General features: G+C 32.6%; 1 protein-coding gene across 3 annotated transcripts in view; it reads right to left on the reverse strand.

Moving 5' to 3' along the window:
- Positions 1–914: 914 nt before the first annotated feature.
- LOC121426977 (ATP-dependent 6-phosphofructokinase, muscle type-like) overlaps positions 915–23,437 on the reverse strand; it is a 37,607-nt gene continuing 15,084 nt past the window's right edge. The window contains exons 9-23 of one of the 3 annotated variants that reach the window (XM_041623384.1): positions 22,837–22,929; positions 22,097–22,222; positions 21,504–21,568; positions 20,989–21,079; positions 20,287–20,433; positions 18,834–18,839; positions 16,550–16,620; positions 15,681–15,768; positions 14,054–14,206; positions 12,610–12,774; positions 12,099–12,160; positions 11,540–11,651; positions 8,245–8,344; positions 7,545–7,650; positions 915–6,894 (exon numbers count right to left, since the gene is read on the reverse strand). In XM_041623384.1, the coding sequence (XP_041479318.1) occupies positions 6,777–6,894; positions 7,545–7,650; positions 8,245–8,344; positions 11,540–11,651; positions 12,099–12,160; positions 12,610–12,774; positions 14,054–14,206; positions 15,681–15,768; positions 16,550–16,620; positions 18,834–18,839; positions 20,287–20,433; positions 20,989–21,079; positions 21,504–21,568; positions 22,097–22,222; positions 22,837–22,929 (1,503 nt within the window). In that variant the 3' untranslated portion in view covers positions 915–6,776. Of the gene's footprint in view, positions 6,895–7,544; positions 7,651–8,244; positions 8,345–11,539; positions 11,652–12,094; positions 12,161–12,609; positions 12,775–14,053; positions 14,207–15,680; positions 15,769–16,549; positions 16,621–18,833; positions 18,840–20,286; positions 20,434–20,988; positions 21,080–21,503; positions 21,569–22,096; positions 22,223–22,836; positions 22,930–23,437 lie in introns of those variants that run through there. The other 2 variants (XM_041623385.1, XM_041623386.1) reach the window with 2 other exon arrangements.

Consider the following 23,437-nt stretch of genomic DNA (forward strand, 5'->3'; position numbering starts at 1 on the left):
ATAGAGAGAGAGGAGGGGGGGGGGGGGAAGAGATGGTTGTTTCATCATGTTGATATACTTATTCAAGGCATTGCATACCATAACCTATTGAAAATGCATATTTGGAATTGTATATTAGTATGAGGTTTGTTTTTACCCATCTTTGTTATGTAACAGGACCTGAAGCAGATATTGTGAAAAACTTACCTTCACTTTCACATACAGTATTGACAAATTTCATGGGCATATTTTGATATGTTTGAAGTGTGTAGATTGCACCATGGACCAGCAAGCAAGTCAAAAGAGGGTATTGTATTACAGCAAATGGTATACACCAGCCCGATTCTGAATGCTGACATTCAAAATAGTATGAATGATACAAGTATAGTAATTCTCAGAATATTGATCAAGGGTTTTGTTATATATATTTGTCATTGCCATAACCATATGGAGACCTTGGATTCAGTCACCAATGAGGGTAGTTGTTATTCAACAGGTCCTTGAGGTGTGGTGTAAAGAAGACAATGAAATGAGCAGAGGTGTCTGTCACATTTGGGGAGCGTTTAATAAAAAGAACGTGTAGAATGTTTTATCTGACAGTTGCCATAGTCACAGTGCTTCTCTCAGCCAATAAGAGTCGAGGTAAATTTTAGACATCAGGGGCCGCGGAACCGGGGGCCCCCCACTTTTTTCCCAAACCATGTACAAAAATGTAAACATGACCATATGATTGTGATTTTTAGCATGGTCAGCCCCCGCCCCCTACTTTGAAAACAGTTCCGCTGCCCCTGGACATTGTCACATGTGACAACTTGTCAGATGATAAACGTTGATGAAATGCTCCCCAGAATGGACAGTCTTAAGCTGATTGGATAGATCATGAAAGAATTTAAGTACTCCATTATGAAATTATTAGAAAAATGATCAAAATCGTATTTTTCTTTGGTGCTTGGTTTATTCAGGTTGAAAGTCAACAACAATTTTAGTGGCAGGATAAACGTGTATCAGTTTGCAGACATCAACCCATGCAAGTCACATTCAGTCTCTAAGAAAACTTACTTGTGCTGTTGTCACTTTGATGATGACCATTTGAAAAAAAAATCAGTGTGAAAACTATACACTGCAAATGCTTTTTCCTATTGTTTTCTGACTGCTGTCACATACACAAGCATTACATGAAATATATCACCTTATACTGATAGCAATGAAGCACTCACAAAGTACAGTGTGTGTAAGGAACCATTTAAACTATCTAGTATTACCTCTTTCAGAATAATACAGCACTTGTTAAGACCTAAGATTTCAAAATTATGCTTATTTTCTTAAACAAAAGACTGCTTTGTATATATTCAAAGCTGAATGATGCAATACTCTATTCCCAATCCCTAACACTTGGTCATTGCAGAAATCCATGTTCAAATATAAAAAGAAACTGAAATAACTACCATTTACCAAGTTCACTTATGCAGGACCATGCATACATTTGACATAAAATTCAATACAGGATGAAGCTTTAACTATACATTTTTACATATTTCAATTCAACTTTTGGCACATGAAATACAACACAATATTCAAGAAATCACAAGGTACGTTTGGAACAAGTATAACACGCCCAATTCCTGAGAGTATTTATACTGTCTCAGAGGTAACAAATGTGGGTAATCATTCTAATGACTCAGCAAAATGTTTATTATATGGTCTATTAAATAGTAATTTGTGTCATTTTAGTTGATAAAATTAATCTCAAAATCATAACCAGTCAATAAAACTAGTCATCTGTAGTAGTGATTGAAAATTTCTCATGTTGGCAAAAAATTTCTGGTCACCTGAAATTTCTGGGCAAATTATTGGATTATAATACATTTTACCATTTCATGTCAACTATACATGTGGTCAATGTATTCTCTCTTGAAATGTGTTGGTACAATAACCTCCAAATGTAAAACTTGGTAAATAATGGCATAAAGTGTAACACAATAGAATGTAGATTATCATTAGAATGAAGCTCTAGGGTTATCAAATGGGATTACTAATTCTAGCACTTGTGGAAAAGATGGACTTTGGTTATTGTTGATTGCATAAACATACACACCATATATCACAATTAAGGTTCTAATAAATCTAGCCTTTACAATTCATAATATACTAGCAAAACATTACAAAATGAAAATCAACATATATTTTTTTTGGAGGGGGGGGGGGGATTTACCTAAAATGAAATTCCACAATGAACATGTGGTCAATGAATAAATTAAGCATACTTTTATCATAATATAATGAGTACAAACATTGTGTACATACTACATGTATGCCAGATAATATTGGAATAGTAATTTTTCATCATAAACAAGATCATTGGGAAGCTGGATCAACAGGAGATACAATGCAAACATAACATGAATGGAAGGTATGAAAAAAGGTGTATGAAGATACAGATGGAAGGAAAGAATTCTCCTTTACAGAAACTCCGTATAAATGTTTTGTGAAAGTTCAATGATGTGCACAATATTGAAGTATCATCTAACATTCCTATCTTACACAAGAGTAGTGAACATCAATTTAAAATAAATCTTACACAAGTGTAGTGAACATTAATTTAAAAAAAGATATTTGATTCTTTGTGATAATTCAAATTTGACATTTCAGGATATTTAGCGCCAATGGTAGGGAATCAACATGTGATTTTTTTTTCCAATTTTTTTGTCAGCTGTTTGAACATAATTTTACAAAATTTATTAATGCATAATATTCTTAAAGGTACGAACAAAGATATTCATTTTCAATCCATTCCATGCTTGAAAATAGTAATAAAACAGAAAGCTATTTTTATTTATATCATTCTTGACCAAAATGAATTTGTTTGTAGAATCACTTATGACATCCACTAAAACACCTTATTGCCATATGAGGTTCAGAATATACAAAGTCATATAATGCATTAAACTAGAATTGGGGACATACAAAAACTCATATTTAGGGAGGCATTCTCAACAGAAGATTGTACTTACTACAAATAAACATGATGGTACTCTAAATTTGTGCAGTCAAAAATATGGTAGGCAGTTTAAGTAGCTTGATGTTCGAACATATTAAATATTTCCAGTATATGTTGTAGCAACAAAATGATTATAAAACTTATACAGGCAAGATGCTCAGATGTGAGAGCTGTAGTTTCATTCATTATCACAAAATAGTCTGATTGGAAATGAATCAGTGCACATGTGGTCTTACATGTAGGTGGCACTCTTTACTACAATATCTTTCATAAAGGAATTTTAAGTTCTCTGGCTGCTTTTAAGCATAGTTTCACAAAAGTTGAGCCAAAACAAACTGAGTAATGTCAGTAATTGTAGAGGAACATAATTTTTGTGTTTTTCACTAAACTGAACACTGCTCTGATATTACACAATTTATTATGTTTAAAATATGTGAAATTATAAATATTTAATACAATGCACATTTGTTTAGATGAACTAAAAATATATTGTCTAAATATACAAAATTAAATGACATCATGGTTCTGACATGATATTGCTATACACCTTTAAAAATGCAAAGAAAGACAAAACTGGACACAAAATATGAAAAAGAAAAGGATAAACAAGAACACACATATAGTAGAAGCTATGACATGAAAGTGTATGTGAAAGTGAAAATCTGACTTGAATGATACCAAAAGAAAAGTCAAACAACAATGCAGTAAATGCATTTTACATTTTCTTGCAACCTGTGCATCTTCCATTAAGAGTTGTAATAATTCCTAGTATATCTGAAGACAGCGGGCATGAACAGGCAAACTTAATTGAAATTGTGATCACTGAATAGAAGGAACCACTTTGCTTGAAGTCTTCCAAACACTAATCTAGCATAATTAAAGGGACTCCTCTATCACAGAAACAGTTCTTTACTGCAGAGGATTTACTTCAGGATGATAAATATTTTACCATCATAATGTATCATACCATTCAGATATTTTTTGTGATCTGGTTTTAGGTGGGGAAAGTGTACGAGGGTTTAATATCAAATGTGTAAAGTTTTCACTAATATAAATAGATATAGAATTGAATTTTAGATTTCAAGAGGACTATCACAGAACAGATAAAATTCTATTATATTGTCAAATCTATTTCTAGCATATAATGGGCATATATGATACATGTACATCTCTACACAATTTTAAACACAAATTACTAATTCACACATCATTGAGATGTCTGATGATATCAAACACAATGTCAACAAACATATTGAAATCACATTGATCATTAGGGAAAGAACATGATTTTGACTAAACCTGAAAATCTTAAAGACTACACCATTGCAGAACTATTTTCAACAAATATCGAAACAATCCTTTTTAATAAATCTGCCATATTTGGTACAAATTTATGCATTCTGAATAGACCTATGAAGCATCACATGCACACAAACACAACATAATAAATAACACCTTTATAACCATCATATGATTTTCTTTTACATCTTCTATTACATAAAAATAAGGTATCTCCATTCTACAAGCTATAAAATCACATCAAAGTTTAAATCTATTATCGTTCAACTTTATATAATATGTTTAGAACTCCTCTTCCTCCTAATCAGATGATGTGCTATTTATTTATAGGAGGCATGCTGCAAAGTATAATTGCAGGCAAACACAAAACTGGTACATATCAAAACAAATTTGGTGTAGAAATACAATCATGCCTTAACAGGAAAATCATCCCTGTATAAAAATGAGGTACTCTTAAATTTTTATTGCATACAATAAAGTAATTCATAAAAAAAGAAATTCAAGAAAAGACCTTTCTTCACTCTCAGATTCTCAAAGAATTTAGATCAGTAAAAGTAACGAGTGGGAGAATAAATTTTCAAATATTCAATCACTAGGTATTTCATGGACAAAAGATGTTTGCATAAATGGATATAATATATCATATTGGTACAGCTGTTTATGGGCCGCATGACTACAAAAATATCTGTCAACCTATTACTACGATATATGGAGAAGCAACACTAATACTCTGTATGCTGTTCCAATATTTGTCAATTCATATACTGCTTCTCCCTTTAATGAATCTAAATAAATGTGATATTTCAGTCACAGTATGAACTCAAGATTAGTCAGAAATAAATAGTCACAATTGATTGATTACACTGCAGCAATGCACCTCATAAATTAAAGTCTTAGTATCAGTACATCATTTCAAAAGCTCTTAGTACTTAAAAAGATGCAGGTAATATTAATAACATATTCTACCTGATAAAATGGCAATTTTAGATCATATGAACATCAAAATACTGACATCTTTCTGCTATGACGGTGGTAGTTTCTTTTCAGTAATATCAGCTAATTGAAGTAATTTCTGGTTTCTATTATCCTTGCTTTTCTATGTGTTCATAAATGACTGGCTGTAAACTTGGAAATGGTAATTATCATTGCATTGGACAATAAATTCATTCATTCATGTGAAATATAATGTGCATTACAGGGCCTACACATGAATATACTTAATAGCATAGTTCTGTACTACCGTTCTACAGAAATATAAGCAAGCACTTATCACTGTGCTTTTCTGCTAATTACTCTGTATTTCACAACTGAATAGTACTTGCCTCTGCGTGAAAAAAGTTGCTATTAGGCATAATGTATCACATGATAGCAGTTTTCAAATACACTGTCTCACTGGAAGTCATAAAACCAGTTCAATACTGATAGTGGCTGAAAATGAATATTAAGAGTACTTTATATGTACATAAGTCTCATCCAAACAACTGTTTGTTAGCTACAGCACAGAGACAGATCAAGCCCTATCAAAATTCAACTTCCTATTTACTATCACTTTTTCATAATTGCTCTAGTTTGTAACTTACATACAGTATTGAGAACAAAGTGCATTATAATACAACTACATGTATATGATATATAGTATAGCTTACTATTAATGTATGCTACAAACTCTCCAAGCATTCATCTAATCAGCAGGCTAACAAAAAAAATGATGCCAATCTGAAAACTTATATGAAATTGAACCAAAGTTCAAAGCGTAACCTGGGTACTTATAATGATGCTTGCGGATTTTTCATATAAATATAATATTTATACATTTTTATCTTCGTAACTTCTGTAACAACTAATTACGGTACAAACCTATGTCTAAGAGGAAGAAGCTTTCTTGAAAATAGTCATCAGGTACATGAATGGCAGTTCATACAATGTGAAAAATAGCATTACAAAGCAGGAGGCAGCACACACACACACAAAAACCCATGGTCAATGAAACATAATTCATACAAAGTTTGCCATAGACTATTGCAAAAAATTCTATGCTTTGTAAGCTTGCATGTTAAAGGGCCCAAAATCGTCTTTCACAGAATTATGCAAAATAGGCAGACCAGCCAGCCAGTATGAACTTGTTGTATTTATACTTATTTTCCATCAACTTAAAACATTAGGATGTATGGGCACCGATACTATTTCCTCAAAATGTCATTTGCCATAAAGTGACTCAACCCATCCAAATTTTCACATGCATGTGCATTCTCTTCGTTTCCCCCAAGTATAAATACAATGGTGAGCTAATAATACATTTTTAAATACAAGGGATTGGCAGGTCTTCAAAGATGAAGAAATTAATCACACAGAGTATGCCACTTTATCTATGTAATTATGATTCCTAGGAAGAAATTTCAAGAATATGTTGATTATCAAGATAGCACAACAGTGGCTTGGCATGGAGCACATTGAAGAAGTAACATGGTGAGTTGGAGCTTATCTGACATAGCAGATGATTCTAGTCTACTGGTTTTTCCACACCCTCTGTCTCAGATACATAGATCTCAACATGCTTGGCAAGAATCCTCAGGAGAGGGCGCAATTTCATCCACCATTGATTTTTGGGGATCCGATGCCTGTGAACAAGAAGATATTGATGATAATCATTAGAATTCTATTATTTCATGATATGCTTAATTTGTTGACCTGAAATAACTCTTAACCTTAGTTTTGTGACCTCAAGTTCATATCCAATAATTTATACTAAAACCTGATTACCCTTATGTCTAAATGCTCTGAAATAAGATCATATCCTTTCAAATTTATGATAGCAGCTTAAAAAATGAAAAATCATATTAAGATTCTGATCGCCCAAACCAGAACAACCGCACCTACATGTATGTCTCGTTTCAGTGTGCGTGGTGACACGGCATTTGCTTTGGCAAGAATTGCTCTGGGCTTTATTTCATCTAAGGTGTAGGGTTAGGATTGCAATAGGGTTTTATGTTAGGTTTAGAGTTAGGATTAGGAAAGGGTATGAAGTTAAATCCAGGGTTTAAGTTAGTTATTTGAATAGTGTGTGGAATTTAGAGCAGAGCAATTGTCGCCAAAGCAGCTGTCATGGAACCCTCACTTCTGCCACAAGGGAAAGATAAAAAAAGACACAAACATTAGTTTCAGTTTGGCAACACACATTCAATAAGTTTTGGAACTAATCCTCTCTATTTCATTTCATATTTTATTAGACAGTAAGAAAGACAATTTCAGAGTGTAAGTTCATACTTACTCAAAATCTGTGTATTTCTCCAATTCTTTAACTGGTGTGAACCCAACCACTCGCTGTGAGATGCCTAATAGACATACTGTACTATCACAATCTGTGAACACCTTGCCTATACACATTAATGAGCAAAAGAAAAACAAGCATTAAAATGAGAATGAGATGAAGAAAGAGATAGAGAAGGTGATAACAAAAGATTTTAAAAAAAATCAATTCAAAAGAGAAAGAAAGACAAATTAATAGGAGAAAGAGAAGAGAGAAATACAAATTTAAAAGATAGATAAAGAGAAATAGAAAGGTGATAGAAAAGAAATACAAATCAGACGATTGGGACACATTGACATGAGAAGTACACATTCCACATTTTATTGTAATATTTCCATGTAATGAGTCCAAAACAATGTATCTATTATTTTGCACAAATATGAAAATCTCTTCTTGCTATGTATCAACTTATTTTAATTTAATTTTATAAACAATATATCTAATAAGAGCTTAGATATGTCAATCTGATGGATTTAGCGCTATATAAAAGCAAAATATTATTACTATAAATGCCCTTGAAACAACAATGATTTCAATGCATTCAACTAGTTATTATCATGTTCCACATAAACTCTGCAAGTACAAGAAAGCAAGATAGTTCTTTGCCACTCTATCAGAAACTAGATATATAAAAAGAAGGAAAAATTCCTTATTTTCTTACCATCTTTGGAGCATTCCTTGATCTTTTCTTGAAGAAAGTTTGATGCTTTAACACCAAGCTTTGTACCCATATTACGATCAAACACTGTTGGACTACCACCCTGATGGTTAAACAGACAAAATTCTGCTTTTAACAAAACCAGACAAATCTTGGAGAAACTTTGATAAGGAGCCCGAGTAAATAATGAACAGGGATGAATTTATAAAGGTTTCAACCCATGAATAAAATAAACACCTGTATTCTGTAGAATATGAATCAGAAAGGGAGTTCACAACTCAAGAGGTATGTTTCATGAAGGAAGAGTGATTTTCATTCGAGCCAATCAGATGAGAGGATATCAGTAGCTTATAACAACTCGTCGGTGGAAATCACAATTTTTTTTTTAGGATTTACTCCCCAGGTCCTGAAAAAGCACTGAGGTTCTTTGGAAAGACACTACTCAATACTTACTGTTCACCTAGATGGATACCCAGTACTGACAGAAGGGTATCAGCTTGCTACAACTTGAGAAAATGATCTAATTGATACAACTTGTCCTACTCCCCCATACACTCACACCAACTCTGAGGGTTTCTCATTAATTTAAAGTTATCTTTTGAACGTAGACAACAAAGTTCTTTTACCACTCATACCCTGCAGTGTTTCTAATGTACTTTAGCAAGAAACTAAACTTGACGCTCTCTACCCAGGTGAAGTTACTGCGCAGCTATAAGATAATTCATTCATTTTGCTACAGCTGGAGTAATATCATTACACTACCCACTATTATGCAATTATACTTACTCATTATTTATTCCTATATCTATTTCAAAACAACCAAATCAAGCGACAGGTTTACGCAATTAGTAGGAGAAACAACAGAGGATTAATCATTAGATCTATACTACAAGCATACTAACTAATACAAAACCTATATCATAATCTGGTATATGCAATCATGAAAATAATGAATTATAATGCAAAAGTGTTTGTATTCTCATGAGCAAACCTGTTTTAAATTACATTAGACTTACCACAGCCACCTAAATTTGTAATACACAACCAGTATTTAAAATAAATGTTTTACCCTATTTGTATTGCATTCATCTTCTAATGGACATGGTTATGATTTTATTTATTACAAACACCCCTCCTAAGCTTCAATGACATAAACAGTTCTTATCACATATAACTATTATTTTGTCACACACAGCAATATTAATTGTACTCTGCAAATTCTTTGAATGATTTGATCATTCTGGTTCTCTTTGTTTATAGGTAGTTATTGACTCAAATTACATGATCCATATAAAAAACCGAGGAATCATGTACTTAGGTTCCATCCAAGCAAATGTTTCCTTGAAATGGAAAGCAATACAATTTTTGATCGACTTTTTTGTTTTTGCTCTGAGATTGATCCTGAATGAATACAATAAAATCTAGCCTGCAAAATGATTGGTATATATATATATATAGCAGCTCCAAAGATAAACATCATTATCATGCTCCTACTCTTAAAATGTCTCAGAGGATTTCTTTTAAAATATCTTTGACAGCAATCATATTTTTTTCTCAGCTTTATCAATAACTTGTGAAGGCCAACACTTCATTGTTTACCAAGTCAAATAAAATGTTTCTTAGCTATGTTCCAAAATTTTAAAAACACAGATCAAAACGAACACAGACGTACAAGCAGAATCAAACAGATAACGAAATGCGACGATTTATAACCTTTCAAACAAAATTCAACAAAATAAAAAAAACTAAACACAAACACATATAGCACAAATGAATCATCCTGCAAAATGCACACCCATTATAACCAGTTAAAAAAAGAATGCACTAGAGAAATAATGCATTTTACAAAGAGCATTATATTGAAGATAATTCTTTCATTGTTGGAGTGACAATGAAGAAAAAAAATCATTTGATGCAGAATACATGCCTGTCATTCATTAACTACAGACTATTACAGATAAGTCAAAAAGATTTGGAAGTAAAAAAAAACATTTCGACAGAGCTGTGCATGTAAATAATAGTTATATGTAACAAGGATTGTTTATATGTTAATCAGAATATCAAAATACTGAAACAAGTAAGTCACCAGAATTAGTTAAAACAAATTTAATTTGGGATAAAATTCATAAATACACTGAAATCTAACATACAAAAAGAATGGTTTAAATACTACATCTATTCTTTGGTACATATGCTGGCAAGCAAACATTGCTTCTTACAATTATTATACACAGACGTAAGAATGAAACATGTAAAAGATTAATCGAAAACAGTTAAAGAATGGGATTAAAAGTAATGGACGCTTCTGAACAAAAGGTGATACACTTCTTGGAAAATGAAATATCCTTCACTCTATTATGATTTGATAACCGATGGGTTTCACTTGACAATTTGGAAAGCATGAATGCTTTTCATTTACCAACCAGAGGACTAAAGGCTTTAGGTACTCTCTGAGGGACCTGGTAATGAAAATCAATGCCTTACCAAAGGGCACTAATGTAGTGATAAAAATACAAAAGCTGTATGAGCTTGACTGAAAAAGAAAGACATCATCTTAAATTATCTCTCAAAGAAGTACACATGGCTAAACTTATAGAACTTTAACAAAGAAATTTGTGCAATAATGGTTATTCTGCTTCTTCAAATATTTAATGAGTCTTTTTAAAAGGCCTAATATTAAGAACAAACAAGCAGCAATACTTTATTAGTGGGCATTAGCAAATAAAATGCCTAATCAGGGTGACCGTGCTAAAGCCATGGTAATAGTATGCAGCCCTTAGAAACATTATATTAAATGCGATATAATTATTGCATTAAATTATTAACGTCAAAAGCCAATATGCCATCACATATACTCATGATTTTTTATTGAATAATGTGATCAGTCACCTTGGAGATATTAACAAGCCATTACAGACAACACTGTAATGCTCTCATTGTCATTACAGATATTCCATTCCTGAAGAACAGATTTTTTTTATTCTTAAAGAATGATTTTTAAAAATCTGATTTTCCAAGATGTAAAATATAGACAAGATATGTTAATTCTATATTCAGTCATAACTGAGAAGTTGGAGCGGAATGGAACCCCACTATGAAATGAGACATAAGAAAAGACGATGTATGATCCATTGTTATACTGCATCAGCAAGTACAATGAAGTTTGCAGACTCGGAAGAAAAAGCTTTTCAAAACAGGAAGAAAAAAAATCATGATTGTGGAAAAAAAGAGTTTTCTTAATTTTCATATATTCAGTCATCTTTCTAAGACTGTTTTTCAATGTAAAAATGTTGCATACCTGTTGCATGTGACCAAGTACATTCATCCTTGTAGTAAAGAGATGCTTGCCTTCCTCAGAATATAAACGCTGGAGGAACTCGGTGGTGAAATTACTGCTTGCATTCTCATTCCTGGTATAATGAACATGGGGCAACATGGAACAATATTAACACAATACTATTCTCTCATGATCAGTATTATACTGACATCTATGATGACATTTGAAGAAGCCACCAGTTGGAGCTAAAAGTAACCCCTACGGTACAAAATAATTCTCTATGAAAAGAATAAATTCTGATGGAAATGACATGAATCATATTCAGGACTAATGGTGTCCAGTGATGGAACTTAAAATATCAGATAGAGAATCATAGTGTGACATCTTTCTTTCTGTGCATTTCATTGTTAAATAATACCATATTTTGGTAGAACATGATGAAAATATTAATTCATCTTGTAACATACTCAAGTCATGATCATTTCAGAGTTTTACAAATTATTTTATTATAAACTAGAAAACAGAAACAAATATTCAATGGTGATTTCCCCTTTAATACATGGATTTTAATATACACTACCTGAGAATGAGTCCTCTCTGAACACCATCAGCTATCTTCGCTGCCAAGTGAGTTACATCAAGCTGAAAATCATTCAATCATTAACATATTACAAAATGAATTAGGAAAAGCTATTCATATTCAACAAATATGAGAAATATTTTTAGAAGAAGGAATGTCAACATTATTGTGATGCTATTTGTGACTTCAGAAAAGGGTTCCAAACCACATATTCAATGGATGGACTAGATTCTGATGGTTACAAGGTTGTTGTTTCTTTTTTAAAGAAATACTGTAATCCAATCTTTTAAAACATGCAGATATATTGACAACAAATTTGAGGGTTTGCAATCCATATGAGTTTTATGAACCTGTTCAATAGATACATTTTACATTTAATTAGACTATATATTTCAGTCTGGAGAAAAAAACTTTAGAATCCATCATTGATAGAGCATTATATTCACTAACCAATAAATGGACATTATAATATTTAAACTCAAATACTTGTCTGGACTGTAGAAATACATACCTCCAGATCCTTTATAGAGAAAGGTTCTTCATAAATGTAAGCTGCATCAGCTCCTCCTGCTAAGCCGCTCATGGTTGCTAGGTAACCACAGTAACCACCCATGGTCTCTACGATGAAGACACGCCTCTTTGAGCCACTGGCAGATTGCTTGATACGATCGCAAATCTGGGAAGGATAGAGAAGGTACAATAAAATAGACAAGATGAGCATGCGCAATATTTTACCTAACCTATATCATAATTTTCTACTTATCTGTAATACAGATAATAACCTGTATATACGGATTATGAGCGTCTTCTAAAGAACTTTAATCATGGTAACAGATTATTGTGATCTGTATACACAGATTAGTAGAAAAATTCTTATCTGATAAACTGGTAATAATCTGAACTAATATACAGATTAACTGATGCACGCAGGGATCACTGCATACATGATTGACATGAACGGTTCTAAACGTCCTCAGTTATAATTGAATAAGTTCTCGCAGGAACTAGGTGCAAGTACTTTCCCAAAAGGTTGACATAAGAATGCAATCTGTGGATCAGTATCTTTTCAGAGTTTATCCATGAGGAAATCATCTTTAAACCAATGTAAATTGCTGATTGCAAGGGTTCTTCAAAACCTTTAGATTGAGCTTACACTAAAAAGCTAATTAAGTGGAATGCTTTCCCAAGAATTCTCTCAACCAACGAGTAAATGGTATCAACGTATCTGAATTGCGGTCACTATTCCAAGGTACAATCAGAAGGGTTTTGTAAAGAATTGGATTAACACAGATATATGCATTAGCATTACATTGTGTTCAATGGTGTCATTTGGTCACAGTTGTGGTTCAGATTAGAAGATAAACCAGATATACCCCTAGAGATTAGTACTATCTCATTATCTGTATAGATAATAATCTGTATACACAGATTGGAAGAACACCAATAAACTGTACATACTGTTTAGATGAAATACTTTCTTTTTCTTTGTTGCACTAACGGTCTTTTGAAATTTCCAAAGTTTGCTATCCTTATTTGCATGCTTACTTTGGACGTGCACACGACATAAATAAATATACCACCATCAACAATTCATTTTCATCAAGTAATAAATAAATAAATAAAATAAAATGACCTGATACTTTTACTCATTTAACAGTTTTAGAATGATGGTAATGATAATTACACCGAATATGCCTTCTTGTTGTTCTTATTTCAGCAATGATCTTGTTATACTCTTTTAATTGTCTTATGTATAAGAACGAATGTATTACGTGCATGCCAGTATTTTGTATTAATTTTGTCTCTCCTTGATTATGTATATTTGTAATTTGTATGTTTGCATGTAAACAAAATGAATTTCCATTAAGTTGGACAATGAAAAAAAAAAAAACATAAACAAAATCAGAAAGCACCATCACTGCTGAGGAAGAAATCAGGGAGTGATACAAACTTACATCAGCGATGGCATTGAGGGCAGTATCGCATCCAAGACTGAAGTCCGTCCCTGGTACGTTGTTACTGACCGTTGCTGGTATCACAACCACAGGGATGCATAGCTCGGGATATTCCTTCCTAGCAGCTAATAACTGGATAGCACTGTTGTAAGCCTATGAATCAGAATCACAAGGATTTATAATAAACAGGGTATGGGTGGCTTGTGGAAACTTGAATAAATGATTCCTTATTAGTTCTAAAGCCTGCGTATACTATGCGATTCGTTGCGATCAGAATTTTTAAAAAATTGTAATAACATTTGATATGGACATCCTTTGCGATCAGAGTTCAGAATAGTGGTAGTATGGTAGTGGATCGTATTACCGAACACTTTTCATGAATTTGATCATATCAAACACATTATTCCAATAAAATTCACCAAACTTTCACCATAAATACACAAATATCTACAAAATATAAACATGCAGAAATTTTGCCGAAATTGTTTTTCATTTTTACGACATCAGCTTCCAATCGGACCCCTCTTCGCAAGTGAAATTTTTGGTCACTTGAAAAGGTATCGTATTACCGAACCTGTGCTTTCTATGGGAAAAGTTGGGAAAACAACAAAGTCACTGATGAGCTATGTTGACCATATTTTATTGTTTTGAGGATAAAAAGACTTTGAAATTGTGTTTTTGATAATTTTTCTATTTAAGTTCCCTTTGGAAGGAAGTTGCAAAGGTTTGAGCGTATTTGATTATTTTCTGACGCATATGATGCGCGCGTTCGGTAATACAAGGCCGGTCGGTAATACAATCACTCACTATACTACTGAAATTGAAATTCAGTCTAGTTCTGGCCTCCCTATAGGAATAAAAGTAAATTCAAGACCAAATCTTAATGATGTCATCATCGGTTGCGACTTGAACCCGATTTGGACTCAACCCAGATCACAGGGCTTGCCACAAAGCAAAATTATAATTTTATTATTCCTAACATTGTGCTAATCTTAGAATTGAATATTCTTACTTCTTGGAACTTCCATATTCACTGCAAAATGCGATTTATTAAAAGATTTCACATCATTCGCATCAGGTCGCCTAGTGTGAGCTGGGCTTAACACTGATGGCAGATAATTACATTCAGATAGGAGCAAATCTTTATATTTCACATGTTTTCTAAGTTGTTGCAGTGAATAACATGCATTTTCAGTATAAAAACAAAAATGTAAAACTAATTACAGGTAGTACTATTACAGATACCATTACCACCATACCAGTCATTCAGTGGATGTTGTTTTTATATGCAGGAAAATATAACAGAGTCTGACTGACTGACGTGCTTTGGACTATTGGGTTGATCAAAATTCCCTGATTTTTCCCTCATTTGAGGCATTTTCCCCTGATTTGGGGTATTTTTTTAATCAAATTCCCTGATTTTTCCAAAAGTAAAATAATTTTCCCTGATTTCCATGATGGGCTGGAAACCCTGAACAATATAATTCACTTAGTCTAGTACAATTATAATCTGGCTCATGTCATTTGTATTCTGATCAATGTTATGAAATTTTCAATTAGACAATCATGGAGGCATACCATGTCACTTGTTGGACAGACTACCATTCATGATAAAACTACATCTTACCTCAAAGCCACCAACCAACAAAAGAGCATTAATATTAAACTTCTTGATCTTCTCTGCAACAACAGCCATGTTCTTCTTTGGAGTTGTCCTAAAATTGTTGAACAAGAACAAAGATTTGGATTATAATCACAAAATAACAAAAAGCTGTAGGCAAAGTATTCTTATTAACCTGACATTGGTTTGTTTTCAGTCTGGAATTTGTGTGTTTCATAATACATGTACATTCGCCACTAATATTCATTTTCATGGGAGGCTTAAGGGTCAACCAATTCTTTTTTAAAGATACAATATAACACAGGTCATGAGTAAGAATTAAGATATTCAAGGGATATTTAAAGGAATATTTAATTGAATGATAAATCCCAAGCATTGAATAATAGTAAAACTAGCAGTGAGATCCCATAGAAAACGGAATATTTTTTTTACCAAAGAAAAGCTTTCAACAAATTTCTGTACAGTCCTGTGTAAATACCTACTGCACAAAAGACTTCTGTGAAAGTCTTTGAAAAATGTGGCACAAATATTGATGCGATATCATAAAATTATTCTCTAAAAACTGTAGTGAGGTATCTAATCACTTTGAAAGAGAAACACTGTGATTACCGTAATGCATTTTATTGAGTACAATGTAGTCAAGCAAACTCATAAGAGTGACATCACAATAACAGTGTGATTTGGAGGCATGTATCATGAAATACCCAAACTGCCTATTCAGGCAATGTTTATTGTAATGCCTTACTTACCGGTTACTTCCTACTAGTTCCTAGTATAGAACCAAATCACTAACCTCAATTGATTATTCTTCAGTGAGTTTGTTTTCAACGTGGAATAACCAATTGGTACAATGTTTATTGTAATGTCTTACATACCTGTTAGTTCCTAGTATAGAACCTCCTTGTCGAACCCAATCACTCACATCCATCCAACCTGATAACTGAACCTGTATAAAGAGATCATAATAAGTAAATAATATCTAACCTCTATTCCATTTAAAAAAAAATTTACACCGGCATTCATTGCTCTTTGCGCCACTATTATTTTGGACCGTATCAACTGATTAAGGTTCATGGTAAACCATGGCTTAGCAAATTAAGATGACTTTATGATTAAACCTTAGACCTTGTGTTGCTTCAATCATGGGTTGTGTAATTATAAAGTCTTACATAGCCCCTTTCTTTCCCTTTCTCCCATAACCATGAGACAAAATATGAAGTTCTTTGCTAGTTCATATTCATATTGTATCAATACAATGTGACCCAGAATAAGAAGGAAACAAGGGTTCTCAGTTATTTTCTACTTCTACAACATATTAGTTGAATGATGATATTTCATTCACATTATTGCAGTTTTTCTTCTTTATACACCAGAAGAAAAATTTATGCAAGTATTAAATTTTCAATGACTTTATGAAGTTGCACTGAAAAATATATCTTGTACTGGACATACATCATTTAAGTAATAAACTGACCGAAGTTTGACTACTTCTACAGGTTTTTTTTCTTTACTTTACTTGAATGCTAGAACAAATAATGGGTTCTTTCAAACTAAATTATTACATAGTGAATGTACTTTTGGATTGTAGGGTATCCAATCATGCAGGAATAGTTTCTTGTTTTAATATTTTTAATAAATAAGTTTTATTATTAATAATAGCATTGGGATCACACGACACATGCAATGCATTATCAGCTTGGGTGATCTGGACCAATGCAGCAATGTGAAGCAATATGGAATATAAGAGCAACTTCAAGTCCAACTTAATCCTTTTGTGAAGCAGCTACCCAACAGTATGTACCTCCGATACAAATCAAAACATATTCAAATAGAGAAAAAATAAATGAAAATAGATGAGGCTGTTGATTTGATCTTTTGCTTTCTGAAATGTCTCTTTTATTTTCTAGATTGGAATGACTTGCACTCTGACATTACGTCTCAAAAATTGATTAAATTAAATATAAATCAGAAAATAAATAAGAGAAATGCAATTTAAAAAGCATAAATTAAAAAAGCAATCTCCAGGAAATAATTAATACATGTACTGGAAATCAATGTTGGAAAATATTTATTTTTTTTAACTAAAGCATGAACAATATAAGTTAATTCAATATAAAATGGTAAATGCCTTAAATGCTCAGGTGATAAAACAATTGAAATAAAACTTTCCATTCCCCCATGACTCTTCAAGTAAAATACAAAGTGGAATATTGCATTGTGAAAGATGTGGGATGCAGACTGCATTCTTTTAAAGTCAGTGATTTTCCAAACCAAACGCAAACTCAACACCAAAACAAACCAAGATTCTAAGAAAGCACAGCACTGAAAGTAAACCTAGACATAAAATCACAAAAGGGGGACAATTCCATCAAAGTCAAATCAACCAAGTTTTGCTTTGCGATTAAAACATAACAGACATTTACTTACATTCATTTAAATTCTAAATATCTACAATTAACATAGTTTTGTGTGTTCCGGATAGCCATACAAAATATGTACATATAATATTTTGCATGTACTCAACATCAAAGAATTAGAGAGTCAAAAGGGGCCTAAGCTTTCGATCCTAGCAGAATCTTCTTCGGAGGCAAAAATTTAAGTGTCAGTTTTATTTACTGGTTTGAAAAGGCTGAAAAGACTGATAAGGGAAGTGAAGGCGTTAGGGCCTAAAATCAGATGAACCCTGAAGACATCTCTGAAGATGATTTAATACATGATTATATCAATGAAATTACCCTTGATGACTGTTCACCCCCTCCATGTCATATTACTGATAATTATTCACCCATGGCACTAAGGTTTGAATAGAGTGAATATGAATACCTTGAATCCTTTACTTTCATGTTACTCACAGAGTCATATTTTCACAACAAAAAGGAAATCATCTGGAGATGATGTATAGCCATTAGCCGATACCCTCATTAACTTGATTTGCTTTCTGAAGTCTCAACAGTATGACTGCATTTTGTCTACATCTTCAATTAATTTTTCTAGAAAAAAAATCTGAGAGGTTCTCAGATGGCACTCAGGGAACTTAGCTCTTTTTATTTCTAGACAAGAAGTTTGTGCAAATCAAAGGCAAGGAGTAAATTACAATACATGCAAGTCATATACAGAGGGTATAGGGAAAATAAAAACATATTACTGATAATATCTCACCTCTCCCTGATGTTAGATTTATATGTACAAAGTGCAGAAAAGAAGATTCAATCATTGTCAAAAGTTATTAGATGATAATCATATTCACAACAAAATATAACAAGGAAATAACAGTTCAAAGTAATGACTGATCATATTTACATCTTGTGTCTTGAAAAGACACTTGCCTAATTTAATTTCAAAACACAATTTCTAAATGTTTCATTTCTGCTCATTTTTACCAAACACCCAACACAGAGCCTACATGTAGTGTTCGATCATAGGGCTGGTTTTTTGTATTGATTACCTATATGCAACAAAGCATACACATCGATGGTACGATCACTCATCAGACTTTGTGTAAAGGCCTCTGGTAATTTACGATTTATCCATGCTTCAAACCAAATAATATTCAGGCAAAGTAAGTAGAAGCAACATAGAAGTTTTATATAATATGTACTTTACACAGTAAATTGATGCAATAAAACCTGTGTCAATGAAACAGCGTTAAAGAGTAATAACTGACAACAAAATAACACTGAACAACAATATCAATAACATTATTGAACACAAAACACTATTATCACAGGAACATATGCAATTTGTTAGATACATAATTTCAATAGAACTTGAACAACAAAAGTCTTCATCGACATGGACTGGATATAAAGCTCTTATCTTGATAAATCTGTTTTTCATAGGGAAACTGAACAACAGTTTCTTGGCATGAACTAACAACACAAAATACTCAACTCTCACACTTCTCAACATTCAAATTATCATGATCAATTGTTCTCAAACTTGCACTAATTTGTTTCTTTGATTTGTCTGTTTTCACACAAGCTAACTTGTTCCAAGGGTTTCATCCTCAGTTAAAAAACTTTTGTTAATTAAACAAAATCTTTTCAAACAACTCAAATACATTACAGACAGAACAAAATTTGTTCATATTGAAGAGTACTAAAGAAAATAAATCAGTAATGTTCTTTTAATTCCTTTGTCTATATACTGAAAAACATACAGGTCAAAAAGGAGAAATCCATTCAATCAGTTGGTGATCCCAATAGAACATTTACCAAAAAAAAAAAGAAACTATCACAAAAATGAAAGGGTATCAATATTTTAGTGGTCCAAACATGTGTTAACGATTTAACACATTAAGATACTACAGTCAGAGTAGTACAAACGGTGCTATACTGACAAAGCCGTCATTCAAAATTGCTATACATTATTGCCAAAATCATAATTTCATAAATTCTAATTAGTAGAAGAAAAGAAAAAACAACAACCTAGTTTGATTTTATACAAGACTTGGCATTCCTTAGTATCTAAAACATACATGTTACTGTAATAATTATTCTTGCTTAAATAGTACCTATAACTGATTAATGATAAATCATTAGCTAACACTACATTATTTTAATATTCTATATGAATAGCTTTAAAATTTATAAATTTCTTTTGACATACATACCTGATCAGCAATAAGACCTTCGAATCCATCATTGATACGATAAACCCTGTATCCATGAAAGAGAGACGTTCTGATAAACGCCCTCACAGCTGCATTCATGCCAGCCGCTGGTGCTCCCACATTCATAACAGCCATATTGAAGTTACTCTGTGTCAAGAGAAAAGGTGATTAGTTTTTCGTAAAGAATTTATTTTTACTCTGGCTAGGGTTATTCTTAGTATAGCTACCGAGGTCATCTGTCAAGAACGTCTCAATTATGAAGTATTACACTAATCTATGTATTAAAGTCAAAGCTCAAGAAAATTCTTCAGTAATTGGTATTCATACCTCATAACACATATCAAACCCCTTACAACCTTTGTGTTTAGTTTTAATGAGAAGGGTAATAATGAAATATACTATTTTGTCTGAAATGAATTGAGTTTTGGATAATAACCTCATGATATAAATCAAGGGCTCTGATTCATAAAAAAACAGGTTGTTGAGACACAAGAGCAGTGTACCAAATAAATCACAATATTTACTTTGGCCGAACAAAGAGGTTTAGATTTCATCAAAGGTAAGTTTTGGAATTATCAATGGTTACAATAAGGTGACATTTTTGTAATAAGGTTAAAAATTCAACATAGAAGCAAATCAACCCCAGAACAATAGCTGGCGTATGGGTAAAGTGTGTTTGTCACAACCTGGAGGATAACTTACAGCGCAATGTCTACCATCCAAGCTGCACACTTCTTCCTTTGGCTTTACTCTGGACAGAGTCAGGTATATACTAAGGTTGCTCAGGAAACTCCTTTAGTATTCGAGAAAAATACAAGTGGAAATTTTCCAGTTCAAGGCATATAGTTTTGATTTTATTATTTATTTGCAATTCATTTAGAAAATCTAAGATGTGCAGATTTTTTTCACTTCTACCTTTATGTGAAAGCAGTTGCAATGGATAAAGGTACTCTTGCAACTTTATCAGGGGCAAATCATAAATTGACTCAGTATTTAGCTGCATGCCGTAGTATAAGCAATGTTTATAAACCTGTGAACACAAATATTTTTTTTCAGTTTTATTTATTTAACACACAATTTCAAGGATTCTCTGAATCAACTTTTCCTCAACCCACTAGGTCGAATTACATCATGCTACCCAGTTCACTTCTAAAATAGGCATTCTCATACAAAAAAAACAACTTCAAATTATATGTTGTATTATCTACTAGTCTTACCTTCCTCTGAGTGAGCAGGCTTTCTTGAAATCTTTCCCTTTCAGTGCTTCACCAACTGCTTGGGTCTGTTAGGAAGGAAACGAAGGAAAGGAATCTGAATCTGTCTTACAAGACTTTATTGATCCATCTAACCCAATCTCAAATACGAAAGCCAGCGATCACATGTGAAATGCATTTGACTGTTCAAAGTGTCTTCTAAATAATTGTAAATTATTATTATTGGTGTCTTGACAGATCAGTGTGCTATTCATTATTTCCAAACAAAAGGTGGGGCCAAGTTAAATAATGTTAACAAATCATGTACAAGAAAGAACGTGATGGTTTGATGTTAGTGTGTGAACTTTGAAGCATTGACAGGGGCGGGAAAGAAGGATAGATGATAATTTCCATTGAAATGAAAGGAACTGATTTGACAACTGAATAAATTACAGACTGGAGCAAAATGGGTAAAAAGATGAGAATAAGGTTGTGCAGGAGAGAGAGAAATAAAGAGAGACAAGCAGAAAGTAAAGAGAGCAAGATTTTGATGAACAACAGCTTAGAGAAAGACAAAAATGGAGGGTGAGAGTCAGAGAAGAAAGTGATAGACTTACCTTCCTAACACAGTCCATGAGAGGAACCCGTATAGCCTTATTGCCATCCAGAGATACAACATAAGCTGGCATATCAGGTTTGGTGTCTACGAGAGATAGTACTGCCTCAGCACCCATCCTACACCCCTGTCATAGCAACAAAACAAAAACACAGTCAGTAATAGGTGATACGTACTAACTACTGAAGAAGGGAAAAGTATAAGAGTTGTATTCCATGACTTTGAAAGTTTATTGAGGTACATTATATACACTAAGTCATCATCATCATCACCAACACCACCACCATAGTAATCATTACAATTATAATCACTATCATCATCATCATCATTATCATCATCATCTTCCTCGTTGTCATCATCACCACCATTTAATCATCATCAGAACTACCAGGATCACCACCATTATTATCATCATCACCATAATCCCCATCTTCTTCATCATCATCATCATCATCATCACCATCATCATCATTGTCATCATCATAATCATAATCATCATCATTGGCCTCATCGTCATTATTATCATTATCATCATCATCACCACCACCACCACCATAATCATCATTATAATTACTACAACTACCATCACCACCATTATTATTATATTATCATCACCATCATCCCAAATTTCATCATCATCATCTTCATCATCATCATCACTATCATCTTCATCATCATCATTACCATCACCACCACCACAACCACCATTCTCATCATCATCATTACCATTCTCCTACTTACCAGAATCCTATCAAAGGCAGATGGGTTACCACCTCGCTGGACATGACCTAGAACAGTTACTCTGGTATCAAAACCTAGACGTTTCACAATTAACTAATGAAAAAAAGAGATGAAATTAGTAATCACTTTTTGTCTTAGATAAAACTTATTCATGATTATCCTGTACCACATATACATGTAATTCATCTCAGGGCTATTTGTTTATCATACTTGTAAATTTCATTTTCATTGTATATCTTTACACATCAATTTATCATACATGAAAATTGAGAAACTGTGTGGTTGATAAATCATTGACATGAAATAAAAGTGTGTTAAAATCAAATTTCTTTTTTTAATGTTCTCAACCAATCAAATGTGATGATATCAGTAGCTTATAACCATGAAGTAATTGTAACACATTATCAATCACAAGTTTCATCAGTTAACATTTATATTTGATTTATATTTTATCCTTCTGAGCCCACTCTGGTTCAGTTTGCCTTTTTTTCAAATAGTAAAAAAAAGTATTTGAAAAAAAAAAAACATTTCAAATGTGATTAAAAAAAGAATTTAGAGTACACAATATTCTACATGTGGAAAATACATGAACAATATATCA

This window comes from Lytechinus variegatus, chromosome 1 (assembly GCF_018143015.1).
Source record: "Lytechinus variegatus isolate NC3 chromosome 1, Lvar_3.0, whole genome shotgun sequence".
NCBI lineage: Eukaryota > Metazoa > Echinodermata > Echinoidea > Temnopleuroida > Toxopneustidae > Lytechinus > Lytechinus variegatus.